Source organism: Labrus mixtus, chromosome 24, assembly GCF_963584025.1.
Source record: "Labrus mixtus chromosome 24, fLabMix1.1, whole genome shotgun sequence".
In the NCBI taxonomy this organism is placed as follows: domain Eukaryota; kingdom Metazoa; phylum Chordata; class Actinopteri; order Labriformes; family Labridae; genus Labrus; species Labrus mixtus.
The window spans coordinates 11,093,294-11,106,171 of NC_083635.1; the positions used below are offsets into that span (position 1 = coordinate 11,093,294).

Consider the following 12,878-nt stretch of genomic DNA (forward strand, 5'->3'; position numbering starts at 1 on the left):
ATCTCTCTCTCTCTCACTCTATCTCTCGCTCACAGCACCTTTTTTTAGACCCAAGGAATAGATTTGTAAACTCCACCCAAAGACCCTCTTAAAGGCAGAAAACTTGAAGACATGATGGATGATGGTAGAATACTCCAACATCAACTAGTGTCAAATTAAAGACCCTCAGTTTTAGTTGATGGGTCATCATGGGATCATGGGACCTCAGAGGTTTCAAAAAATAAAACTGAAGTGACGCACGCCACCAACAACCTGAGGATGCTTTTAGCTGCTGTCGCTGAACCTTCCATCAACACACACACACACACACTCCACACCTCCGCTCTTACGCTTTTTGCACCAGCAGATGTGTGAAGTCACGCCCGACTGAAAGCAAACAAACACACACTGATACCAGAGGCGATCGGCCGGAGACTAAAACGTCACAGAGCGACGCCGGGATGAAGCATAAAACGTCTCCTGTAAAACAGAACTTAGACCCCATTTTGATCTTTGAGGTTTCATTTCTATTCTGTTTGAAATGACGAGATTCACAATGCAAAAAAAACAAACCAGTCCCGTCGCGTCTTGAGGAACTCGCTGTGGAGAAGATCGACCCTCCCTCTTCCTTGTGGGCTTAGAGAAAGGAGGTCACATTTTATGCTCCTGTTTGTTTACATCTAAGGTTTTGTCTTCCCTCAGGTCCATCACTTTCTGATCACTGGATCTGATTTCTACATCTTTGCAATCTTAATTCATACAAATAATATTTAAGAAATTAAATCACGGTGTCTAAACGATGAATTCCAGCATCCAGGAAGCTGCAGGGAAAAGCTTCCTCGTCCGAGTGCAGAACGCTGTCTGCTGCTGACGTTGCATCTTTAATGACGCGACCCGAATCATTTATGAGAGTTTTTCTTCTCCCGCAGTCTTCAGCCGGTTAACTTTGCCCGCTTGTGACGTGATCAATCATCCAAGCAAGATGTTGTGTGTCCCACTTTAGCTTCCTTGGGCAGCTGCGTCGCACAGTCCTCCACCGCAGGCCGCCGGCGAGACCCACCGGGAGTGCTCAAACCTCACGGAGACCCATGAGGCAGCGGCTGAGAACTCCTGAGAAATGCTGTTATTGGGTTTGATAGCGAGATAATTCACTGCAACCTGCAACTGGAAACCAAGACACACCCTGTTTCCCTTAGAACAACAATGATGCTGTCGCTAAATCGTGCAAATGCTGAAAAAAAGATGGGCAAAAATTTTGAAATCATAACATGGGATCAATTTGTTTTTCTTTTTCATTGTGACGGTCAAATTCTTGCAAGCTTAACCCTGAAGTTTAAATCAAGATCAAGCTAACTGAATAATATCTAAAGCAGAAGACTGTTACTGTAAACATCAGATATTCAACACCTCAATCTCAGTGTCGCTCCAGCTGTGCAGAAAAGATCTGAAATATTTAATAACCATCTATAACCACTCAGACCTTTTTCCTGATGGAAAACATGGACGCTGTGAGCGAGGGGAGAGCAGCTGACCTGTTTTCAGACCGCTCAGGACCTCACTCCAAACCTGCTGCGTATCAGACTTTTAAATGTTTTTTTATGCATCAGAGGGTTTTAGTGAATATGTAAATGAAAGATCATCAGATATACTCAAGCAGGTATTTAATTTTTCTTTTTGCATGAACCGACTTTCTCTTTCACACAACGCCTGATATCCAAACAAGACAGAACACAACGATCGTTTAAAGGTTGTATTTATTATTTGTCTTTTAGCTCATGAAATTCCTTCTGATCCTCAGTCTGAGGTTTTTTAAAGTTTGAAAACTTGGATAAGAAGGTATCAAAGTTTAAAAAAATAAAACTACAGATCTTCAGTCATATTTTTACCAAAGTGAAAGAGAGAGAGAGAGAGCTTTGTCTTGGCTGTACAATTTTGTGTTTGTGCAATTAACACAGGCGTTGTCTAGTTTTTGGTCATTAAAAACAAGAAATTATCTGATACTGGGTGCCGAGATCTTTGACTTTCGTTGCCATGGTAATGAAGCAGTCATCATTATCGTTTCATTTTTACTAGAATCGTAGAGAAGTGTAAAAGTCTGGTAACATGACGACCCTGCTTCAGTCTAACGAACAAAATGTAAAGCTCTGATATTTTAGAAATCACAACGATCTCCTGAAGTGTCACCTGTTGATTTCTCACACATCCATTTGTCTTTCCAAGTACGGTACTATTCATTTTTTCCATTTCATTCGTCTCTATGAAGATCTCTCTCTCTCTCTCTCTCTCTTTCGGTCTTACTTTCTTACTCTCTCCCTCACTCTCTCTCTCTCTCTCTCTCTCACTCTCTCTCTTTCGGTCTCTCTCTTTACACACACCCTGTCTCCACCATCGGTATGTCAATGTGCATTACCTCCAGACTCCTGCACTTCCTGCTCTCTGCCTCCTGCATGAAGGTAAAACAGCGATCTTAAACACGATAAATAATAAACATGAACTTTTATTTGTGGTAGCACTTTACGACAACAGTTTTTCTGACAAAAAAACCCATAAATAAATAAAGATGAACGAGGGAATCGGACATCTATTAATGATCGAGAATTAAGATTTGTTCTTCCCACCTTCGCTCTTGCTTAATTTGTGACACAGAAAGGTCCAGACGGCCGAGCAGAGTGCAGTGTAAGCTGTCAGAAAGGTTTAAACAGTGAGCTAATGGCCGGTGTGAACATGCGGGGAGGCTTTTAGGGAGGAGACACCTCCCCCACCACCTCCATCTCCCATCACCGTAACCCAGATGTGAGCTTTGACTCCCTGCAGGCTTGCTCCGACACACAGCTTTGACTAAAGGCAGGGCTTAATACAACAGATCCTTATCAAACCATTAGCTACTCTAAATAACTGCAAAGTAGCTAAGGTGGTGCCTTCATATTTTTACAAGGACAACAGCTTACAGAGAAACTAATTTCATTAATTTAAGACTAAGGTACTTACTTCAAACGAGTCATTACCAGGAGATTGATTTTGTTCATAAAGAAAAGATGCTTTTCATGTCAGATAAAAACTTATTTCACAGCCAGAGATGATTAAGATAAAATACTTTGATTAAAAATGTCCAGGTGTCTTGAGTTTTAATAACTTCTTCACCTCTATCAGCGAGGGAGGACAGTTCCCAATCAATGCTTCACACTTCTTCAACAGATAATAAAACTGCATCACCTCCTTCAGATCGAACGGATGCTGGTTACAGAGTTTGATGGTTTTGTGCCAGTTTTCGGCCTCTTTCATAAATACCTGCAGTAATCGCAGGCGGTCCAAATCAACATAGAACTAAAAGGTCACCAAACTTCCAGTGTGTGTGTGTGTGTGTGTGAGGTTGAATGTCCTGACCTTTTCAGAGTGTCATTGTGGAGCCTGCAGGGTTCGACCTCAGTGTGAAGCTCGGGTCAAACCACCAGAGTTTCTGTGGATGTGAAGTTTGACTGACAGCTCGATGCAAACCCAAACAGAGATCACGATATCAACTGCTTTTAAGTCACTTAAGGACTCTAAAGACAGCTTTAAAACATCTTTTATTTATTAGAAAATAATCTCATCAATGTTTCAACTGCTAAAGTTTGGGGTTATTTTCATTTTAAAATAAGGAGCTGAGTAGTTTAATCTGAGAATATATATCTAAGGATTATATATAAATCATCTGAATCTGGTAAAATTATTAAAGCTGTTGTAGTAATTAAGAGCCTTAAAAGTTGCAAAAAAGATGTTAATCCAAACTGTCCTACAGAACAGAAGTTAGGTTTTGATTTAAGGATGATAACATTCGATTGATGTGTTAATTTGTGCAGTTTTCATCAGATAACAACATTAGTAATGATAGATAATAAAATACACTCAGTATAACTATAAGCAGATGTCTGATGAGGATTTAAAAGGAGAAGCTGAATGTTGAAGGTAAATATGTCACATGCATGTAAACAAACAGATGACGGGTGCAGCTGCAGACTGAAGGAACTCTGTTAACTTTCTGTTGTGATTTTGTTTGACAGGAAAACGTTTCTCTGTGTTTTCTCTCTCTGTGACGCTTCACTGAGCACCTTCAACCGCATGGTTTGATCTTTAACCCCCTACTTCAGACACACACACCATCCAGCTGTGTGTGTGTGTGTGTGTGTGTGTGTGTGTGTGTGTGTGTGTTGGTGACACGGCTGCCATTAGCTTCTCCTTCATGTCAATATGCCAAAACAGGTCTGATCAGCGCATTTGTTTTGTCCACCCCGGCAGATGAGGCGGGTGGAGAGGTCGTCAAATATCGATGCCAGAAGCTGAAAACTGATCCCGCCTGAAGAAAACTTGACAGACATCAGTGAGTTTAACTTTATATTTCTTACAAGTTATTCTGTAAAGTTATCCTCCTTAAAGAAGTCATGACCATAGCCTGATTAATGAAGATATATTCAGATAATCAGAAAAGGAAAATCTCCACCGACATCTTTAAGCCAATCAGAATCCAGTATTTTCTGTTGCCATGGACTCAGCAGTGTCAGTCTAACCCCCTCATACGACCAACAGGTTAACCAGAACATGAAACATAATCCTTTAATGCAGTTTGTGTTCATTCGACAGGATTCTTCAGCCCTCATAGTTTGTTGTGTCGACTTTGATATGATGATGTTGAATTATTCAGAGTTTTTTCGGCGTCCTGCTGCTCCTTTTTTTCAGCTCTTCCAGGAAGCTGCTGAAGCTCACAGATCCGCCTGACCTAAAAGCTCTGACATCTCAAGGGGCGATCACACACTGAGCTGCCAAAAATACTACGTGTGTGTGTATGTGTGTGTGTTTGTGTACTACTAGAGAGCAGAAACACAGCCTCGACCTAGATACTGAAAAAACAACCAGAGGAGGCTTCAAGGAGACGAAGAGGACGAGTAAAGGAGATGGGGAGGAGGTGACAGAGGAGGACAAGAACGGAAGAAAAAAAGAGAAGTTAGTCTGTAAATGAAGGGAGAAAAAGGTTCAAACAGAAGTCAAGGAAGGTGTGAACAAGACGAGGAAACAAGGAGAAAAGTAAAGAAGTCAGGAGGAAAGATGGAGGCAATAGGAGAAAAGGAGTAGAAGAAGAAAGTATTGTCTACAGCAGAGAAAATGAAGAAGCAATGATAAGAGCAGAAATCTGTGGGATGACAAAGAAAGAAGAGGAGAAAAAGTAGAAAATAAATGATGTGAAGGGAAAAGAGGAGAAAGTTTAAGAAGGAAATGTGAGAAATGTTCACAGGAATTAAAGAATGAAATGGGGGTGAGATAAGAGAACTGCAAAGAGATAAAAAAAAAGGGGGAAGAGGATCCTGAGAAAAGAGGAGACAAGAAAAAAAGGAGAAACCGAGGAGCACACATGATGAAGAAATGAAACATAACTGGAAGTCAAAGTGTGAATAAAAGGTGTGAAGAAGAAGATGAAACGGAGGAAGGACGAGGAAGAAAGAGAGAGGAAGAGAAGAAGAAGTGAGGAGTGTTGGTTGGTTTGGAGGTCAGGGTCTCCCTCCTGTTGGTCTGATGGATCCACACTGACAACCAGAGACCACTGGAGACCGAGTGTGTCTGTGCCTCACACACACACACACACACACACAGTTTCCCTGGAGGTGTTTTCTTTATCGACTGTGGTTTGTCTGGAAACACACACACACATACAAAGGTCAGGGTGAAAGAAGAGTACTCCTCCCTCACAGGTGGCAGGTTTCAGAGAGTGAAAGGTCCCAGTAACAGTCGTAGTTCTGTCAGTTTCTGTGGTTGTTACAGTCGCAGTGCGGTGGAGCTTCTCTGGCAGAGTTGTAGCAGCAGTGATCTCGTTTTACAGATTCTGAATAAAGTTATAGAATCTGCACACGCGGGACAGGCAGGACGGGACTTTTGTAGTATGTTTGCTGCCGAGTAGTATCGACTTATCAGGTATCAGCAGGTTTTGGTGTATGCAGCAAAACAATCCACCGTGAAGACAAGCCGGCTCCCATCACGAAAGCCAAACTGTTTAAATTCCTGACGTCCTTGAATGCATCAGGAGTGATAGATCAAACCTCCATTCAACAAACAAATGTTTTAAAAAATCCTGCTGACCAAGCAGTAGGAGCAACTTGGGTTTTAAGTGACTTGCCCAAGGAGACATCGTACGTGTGCCTGCAGGAGCTGGGGATCGAACCCGGGACGTTCCAGTTGAGAGACGACTGACAACCACTGAGCCACAGCCGCCCCTTTGGTAGCAAAGCTGCAGGAGTATTAGACGAGTGTTGTTTGTGTAGTTTTGCAGCATTTGGTTTTGAGTAGTACGTTGTAGTTGAAATAGTCATTTGAAGGAGCCACTGCAGCAACATGAAAAGTTTGACGAGGTGATAAAGAACCATCCTGACAGTGATGATGGAGACGGACATCTCAGGGTGACAGCAGTGACACTCAGAGTGCTGATGATGAGGATGATGATGATTCCAGAGAATTGCCTCAAATTCTGTTTTTCAGTTTGTGACGGAGGAATCAGAAGGTCAAACATTCTGGTTTTATATTTAACCGCACATGTCATATTTCTGCTGTCACGTCTGAGGACCTGATTGAGCACCGGGCAGCGGGGCAGGGACAATCTGCTTCGACTGCTCCGTGTTGTATCTGACCTGTATGATGAGTCACAGCTGCCAGGTTGCATCCAAGGAGTGGCGTTAACAAGCCGCCACGCTGCACTGCTTCTCATTTACACCTCCACCCGTCACACACACACACACTGTGCACGCTTGTACACACACCTTCAGAGTCACTGCACCGCTCTGTGAAGAAGCTCCGCGTCAACAATGATTTAGTCAAATGTTGTTTTGTAAATACGTTTAAATCAGCGTTGTAGATCAGAGGTGTGAGTGACGGACAGACGGATGATTGACAGCTCGACTGAAACTTTTTACATTTAAATAAAATGAGAGATTTATATCAGATGTATGACTCAAGATACTTTCTGATACTTTTATTAAGTCTGTTATTTGAAATCTTGTTATTTATTTCTTTTAAATCTTCTCATTACTTTTATTCAGTATTTTTTCCTCTCATTCTTTGAATAGTTTTCATAACGGCTGCTTCTGTGTTAACACATCTCACTTACATTTAGCTCCCTATAATTAATATCTTCATTTTAGCAGACCTGTGGCGCCCTCTGCTGGCTGCTTTGAATGCTGCACACTGGCCGGACTGATGACATCACTGCAGCCTCACCTGCTCTCGGCCTGCTGATAAGGTGAGGAAAACTGATTCCTGTGGCTCCTGTTGATGTTTAATAGAACTAAAACTGGATAATTTAAACTGGGGTACAGATGACCTAGTGGTTAGGTTGCACCCCATGTCCGGGTCTGTGGTCCTCTGGGTTCGGGTCCAACCTGTGGCTCCTTTCCTTCTTGCCATGCCCCGCACTCTCTCCCTTGTTTCCTAATCAATCCCCAGAATAAATCTTTAATATATATATGTATATCTTGTTTAATTTAACATCCATATCTGACATCATTCGTTTATAAAAGATCTTGTGGTTCATATCTTTGATAAGTGTTTAAAATCATGACTTTAATGATGTAAAAGATCCTACAAACAGGAAGAAACATATCCCTAAATATTAAACAAGACAAAGAAGATGCTGTGTATCCCCTAACCCTTACCATACCCTAACCCTAACCCTAACCCTGTGACTTTAATGTTCCAGCAGCAGCAGAGCACGGAGAATAATCCTCGTCCACGGGGATTAACGATTAGCGTCTTCACTGAGACTGAAGCAGCTTTCATGAGCTTCACTTACAGTGAGGTTCTGTCTCACTCTAATCCTCCTGCTCTGTGGTACGCTGCAGGAAACACACACACTGCATGATACTGTCAGTGACTGAGGACTTTATTTACTGACACCGTCTGCAGGAGGATAATCACTCGTACATTTATGATACCTTAAAGTACTTCAATATCTAAAATGAGTCAAAACGACCTCAGTGAAACAAAGAAGTTGTTTCCAGCTGTTGTCATTGTGCAGCACGATTATTCAGGCCGAGCTGAAACCCGATCCGAGCAGACACCAGATATCTGTGAGAGGAAACATGACTGTACCATCACTGACACCGTCTGAAGACACAACTGACCACAAACTATTCTCCTTTTTGTGATTGCACTGAAATGTGTGTATGTTCTTTGTCCAACAACAGAAGAAGAACTGAGCGTGAGCAGTGATGTGACAGTGACAACATGAACAGAAGAAGAAGAAGAAGAAGAGAGAGTCCTGCTCACACTGACAGGTGTTCTCTAAGTTCATCTGCAGAAACACAACAACGAGCTATAAGCCACAAAGAGGTACACAATACAATACCAACACGTTCCCTGGTCTGCATTAAGAACTTTACATTTTGATACCTAAAGTACAGCTTGTTCATAATCCTTACATACAGCCAATTCTGCAAGAGATCTGCTTGTTATGGAGTATTATAATCAAACATTAAGGAATGGAACGTGGCTTCACAGAATTGTGAGTAGAATAAAAAGTACTGAAACATAAAAGATCTTGAACGCACCACGTGTTTGAGGAACAATGTGACATCCTCTGTGTCCCCCTTCAAAAACCAGAGAAGTCTGGACATGTTTGACTCGGATCTGATCTAAAAATAGAAACAGAATTTAGGTTAAAAAGCTGCAGTCGAAGCTCTGACTCCTCATTTTCCGGAGGTGGACGGTGACGGCAGAGTGCTTTATCTGGGCCGGAGGGATTTGGACGTATTAGTGTAATCTTTCTCTCAGAGACCTCCATGTCCCCTCATCATCTATCCCATACATCTCCGCTTCATCCTACAGATCAGAATAAATAACGTCACATCTGGACTTCTGTTGTCTGTGAGGAGCTGCAGCTGCTGCATCAGGAGGAGAACATGTTTGAAGCAGTAAACGTTTTTATGTTTTGTGTTTCAGGGGTTTCTTTATTGTATGCCATTTAATATTTACTTTTAGTTTAATGTTACATTTGTTTTTTATCCAACATAGTCACCATAAATAAATCATGAGGCAGACAAATGTTTGTTTATCACAAAAGGTCAAAGATCAAAATACTCACACAAGGCTAGAAAACACACACTGTGTTTGTATAAGATTATAAACGTGTTAAAAACTTGGCGCAGAACGTTTTGTTTACATCTTTGTGCTGCCTGATATGTTTCATTTAAATCTGAAGGTGTTTAGATTTTAGATTTTAGCTTTCATGAACTAATGGAGCAAATCAAAAATTCATAAATATGACATCAAACATTGTCCTAAAGCTTTAACAGAAACAAAAGCTCAAAGATGAAAGTGATATCACGCTGTACAAACCGCCCACTGGCTTGTTCTGTGATTAGAAATAAATCTATGAACAACCTGGAGATAAACACCTCCCTGTCCGCCTGTGATCTATCAAATCTGTCCAGACCTTCTAATGGTCGCTCTGTGGCTCACATCGGCTTCAATCTCTCACAGCTCCCCTCGTCAACCCTGTTAACCCCCTCCCACTGCCGCCGCGCTGCCTGGTGAATAATTGACAAGCATCCCCTCCCCTCCCCCCCCCCCCCTTCTGTGTCTCTTTCCATCCCTCTGTCTTTGTGGTGTCGCTCGTCAGCCTCTTCTTCCCCGAGCTGCGACATCCCGCGCCTCCTCCCTCGCCTCCATCATGTCCAGTTTGCACCTGCGGCCCGCTGCTTGTTGACGGCTGTCAGGAGGTGAAACAGACGGAAACACAGGAGCAGCTGCAGGTAAGACAAAAACTTCAAACACTAAACTAACAGAGAAGGCTGAGTGAGGCTTTTATTCTTTTTAAAAAGCAGGAAAAAAAACACCTGTAGCTCTTTTTATCTTCATCTTTGAACTGCTACGTCTGCTGACTTTGAGGTTTTGTTAAAGTAAATGTGTCATTATAACATTATCCTTTTGTTAGGACGCCATAAGCAAAGAAAAAGTATTTTAAAATCCTTAGTGTTTTAATGAATGATTTAAAAGAAGCTGGCTTTGACCTCCCAGGCATTAAGAGGACTATTTAATACCTCTATGTACGCTACGTTTCAGACTCTAAAACCTGTTGCATTAACACAACTATAGACTTAATCAAGCTTTTAAAGGCTAAACTAGAGTGTGATGAAAACCATTTCTATGAAACCAAAATATATATTCTGTATTTTTTTGATCATGCATGTTTCAAATAAAAACCCTGTCATGCATTTATTTAATCTTAACAGTGAATAAAACATCTTCTAAATGTTAAATCCTTCAGAGGTTCAGCAGTTCACTAAGACTTCTGTGACGACTGAGGGAATAATACGAGCTCTTGTGAGCACTAATGCACTTTGAAGCACATGTTGCTGTGTTAGATTAACTGCTTTCTGTATTATCTCAACAGAATGTATTTGTGTAACGTGTTGTGATATTCTGAGGACTCTTCAAAAAGGATGAGAAAAGGCTAAATATATTTAATATATTGATGTTTAATTTTTATATATCTGTTAAAAATGGAAAGTAAACTCCCACACTGTCTCACTCTATTGGCACTGTTTCACTGTTGCTATGTTGCCAATAAATATACATTTGAAAGTTCGACAGTGTGTGGGAGTTTACTTGCAGTTTTTAAAGGACTCATCCTCCCACACCGCTGATTTTTTAAAATTATTATTTTTATTTTTTTTGAGTATTTGTGTTAAAAGAATAATACATGGATCCATGTAGTGCTCCTTTTGAGCTCTGTGTCCTCTACCTGTGCATAAAATGTCATCACATATGATCTCTAGAAGGAAGTCAGGAACTATTTGAGTCATTAGCCTTGCATGCAGCACTTGTCACATGTCCGTCAGTTCTCTGTACACACAAAGTTAGAATCCTCTGCTATAGATGAGAACTGTTCTTAAATTATTTCACAACAGCTGCTTTAACTGCCTTTTGTTTTACAGTTTCAGAGAGCTTTGGGACAATGAAGGAGCTGCTGTTCTTCCTCCTGCTGGTGACGGAGGCCTCCTCCAGGTTTAACAGCAGCAGGTGCAGGCAGGGCTGTGACTGTCAAGGAGATCTGAAGTTCACCATCTGCTCCAGAGCTCGCTTCACCCACCTGCCCAGCAGAGTCCCACCCAACACTGAGCTCCTGGATCTGTCGGACAACAGCATCTCCGTCATCCATGAACGCTCCTTCAGCAAAAACCGAAAGCTGCGAGTCCTCTTGCTGCAGAACAACAACATCAGCGTGGTGGAGGACGGCAGCTTCTCTCAGCTGGAGTTCCTGCAGAAACTGGACCTGAGCTGGAACCGGATCTCCACCCTGACGGAGGGTTTCTCATTGGGCCTGGCCCTCCTGAGGGAGCTGCAGCTCTCCCACAACCGTCTGAGCAGCCTGAACAGTCAGAGCTTCTTGCACCTGGACGGCCTGCAGAGGTTAAACCTTTCCCGTAACAGCATCCACTCCATCCAGGTGAGGTCGTTCTCCTCCATGAGCAGCCTGCGGCAGCTCCACCTGCAGGGCAACCAGCTGACCTCTTTGAAGAGTGGGATCTTCTCCATGCTACGTTCCCTAGAAGTCCTCAACCTGGCCGGGAACCAGATCCACGAGACAGAGTTGGGCGTCTTCAAGCCTCTCACCAGCATGACCTTACTTAACCTGGCCGACAACCAGATGTCCACGCTTGACTTCAAAACATTCCTGAGCATCCACACGTACAGCACCCACATCCTGCTGGAGGGGAACCCCTGGAACTGCGACTGCGACCTACAGAGAGTTTTCCGGAAGCTGCGCAGCATCCAGAGGCTTTTCCTGGATGACTACTACAACCTGACCTGCAAGGAGCCGCTTGTCCTCAAAGACTACCGGCTGATGGACGTGGACACGGAGCTGTGCCTCGCCGAGACGGTCACCGTGCTCATCATCACCATCACCGTGGTTACAACAGTGCTGGCTGCCATGCTGATGGGCGAGAGGAAGAGGAAGAAGAAGAAGAAGAAGAAGCACTGGACACAGCAAGGACAGATTTCAGATGAGTCGGACTATTGAAACGTCTTTTTTCTTCTCTCATTTCACTTTCTTCATATCTTTCTACTTTACGACACAGACACAAGATTAAAGATGGCAGCCTTAATGAACATCTGCACTCCTTGAAAGAGATTTTTGTCATCAGCTGCCCATTTTGACCGATTTTACAGCTGCTGAAAAATAAACAAAAAACTCTGTACGTGAAGGATTATTCTCAAACATCTGCTTCATGATAACAAAAAGATATATTATTTGAAATGTAGCAGACTGACGTTTCTCCCAAAAAACTTAAGTTGTAAATCATCTAGCATCTCATCTTTAAATGTTTTGAACTTTCTTCTGTATGATAATGGATGTTGTGCGATTGCAGCAGCCTGTGTTGTTAACGCTCCTGATGTGACCTCATGTTTGGAAACCATTAAATAGTGTGCTGACATTTTATTTGTCTGAAACTTCATTTAAAACATCCAGCGTGTCAGTGTGAAACAGAGGTGTACAGCGCCCTCTGCAGGTAAAGCATGCTTACTGCAGTGGAAAGCATTTATGAAATGTAATCTGATGTTGCTGAAACACCAGATGGGTGGGGTTTGTTGTTTCCTGGCACTACACCCAATGTGAAAATTGGTGTTAATTATACTCAGCTGCAGGTTTCTTTACACTGAATGTGGTGAGATGATTCTGCAGGGAAACAGTGAGAAGATGTTTTCACAAAAACAATAATATGAATATTGATGCAGCTCTGATGACATGTTTTCTTTCTCTTTTGGTTTTAAAATAAACAAAATACTTTATATTTTTGTTACATAAAATGTGACCTGCCTTGTAAAGCAGGTATAAAAACCTGGAACATTAGATTAGTTAAAATCCAAGGAGTAAAACT

General features: G+C 42.2%; 1 protein-coding gene across 1 annotated transcript; it reads left to right on the top strand.

The window, feature by feature from the left end:
- Positions 1–9,576: 9,576 nt before the first annotated feature.
- On the top strand, positions 9,577–12,434 carry LOC132959786 (insulin-like growth factor-binding protein complex acid labile subunit). The gene is made up of 2 exons (XM_061032982.1): positions 9,577–9,746; positions 10,932–12,434. Exon 2 carries the CDS (start codon positions 10,952–10,954, stop codon positions 12,017–12,019), a length of 1,068 nt encoding a protein of 355 aa, XP_060888965.1. The 5' UTR covers positions 9,577–9,746; positions 10,932–10,951; the 3' UTR covers positions 12,020–12,434.
- Positions 12,435–12,878: the final 444 nt, after the last annotated feature.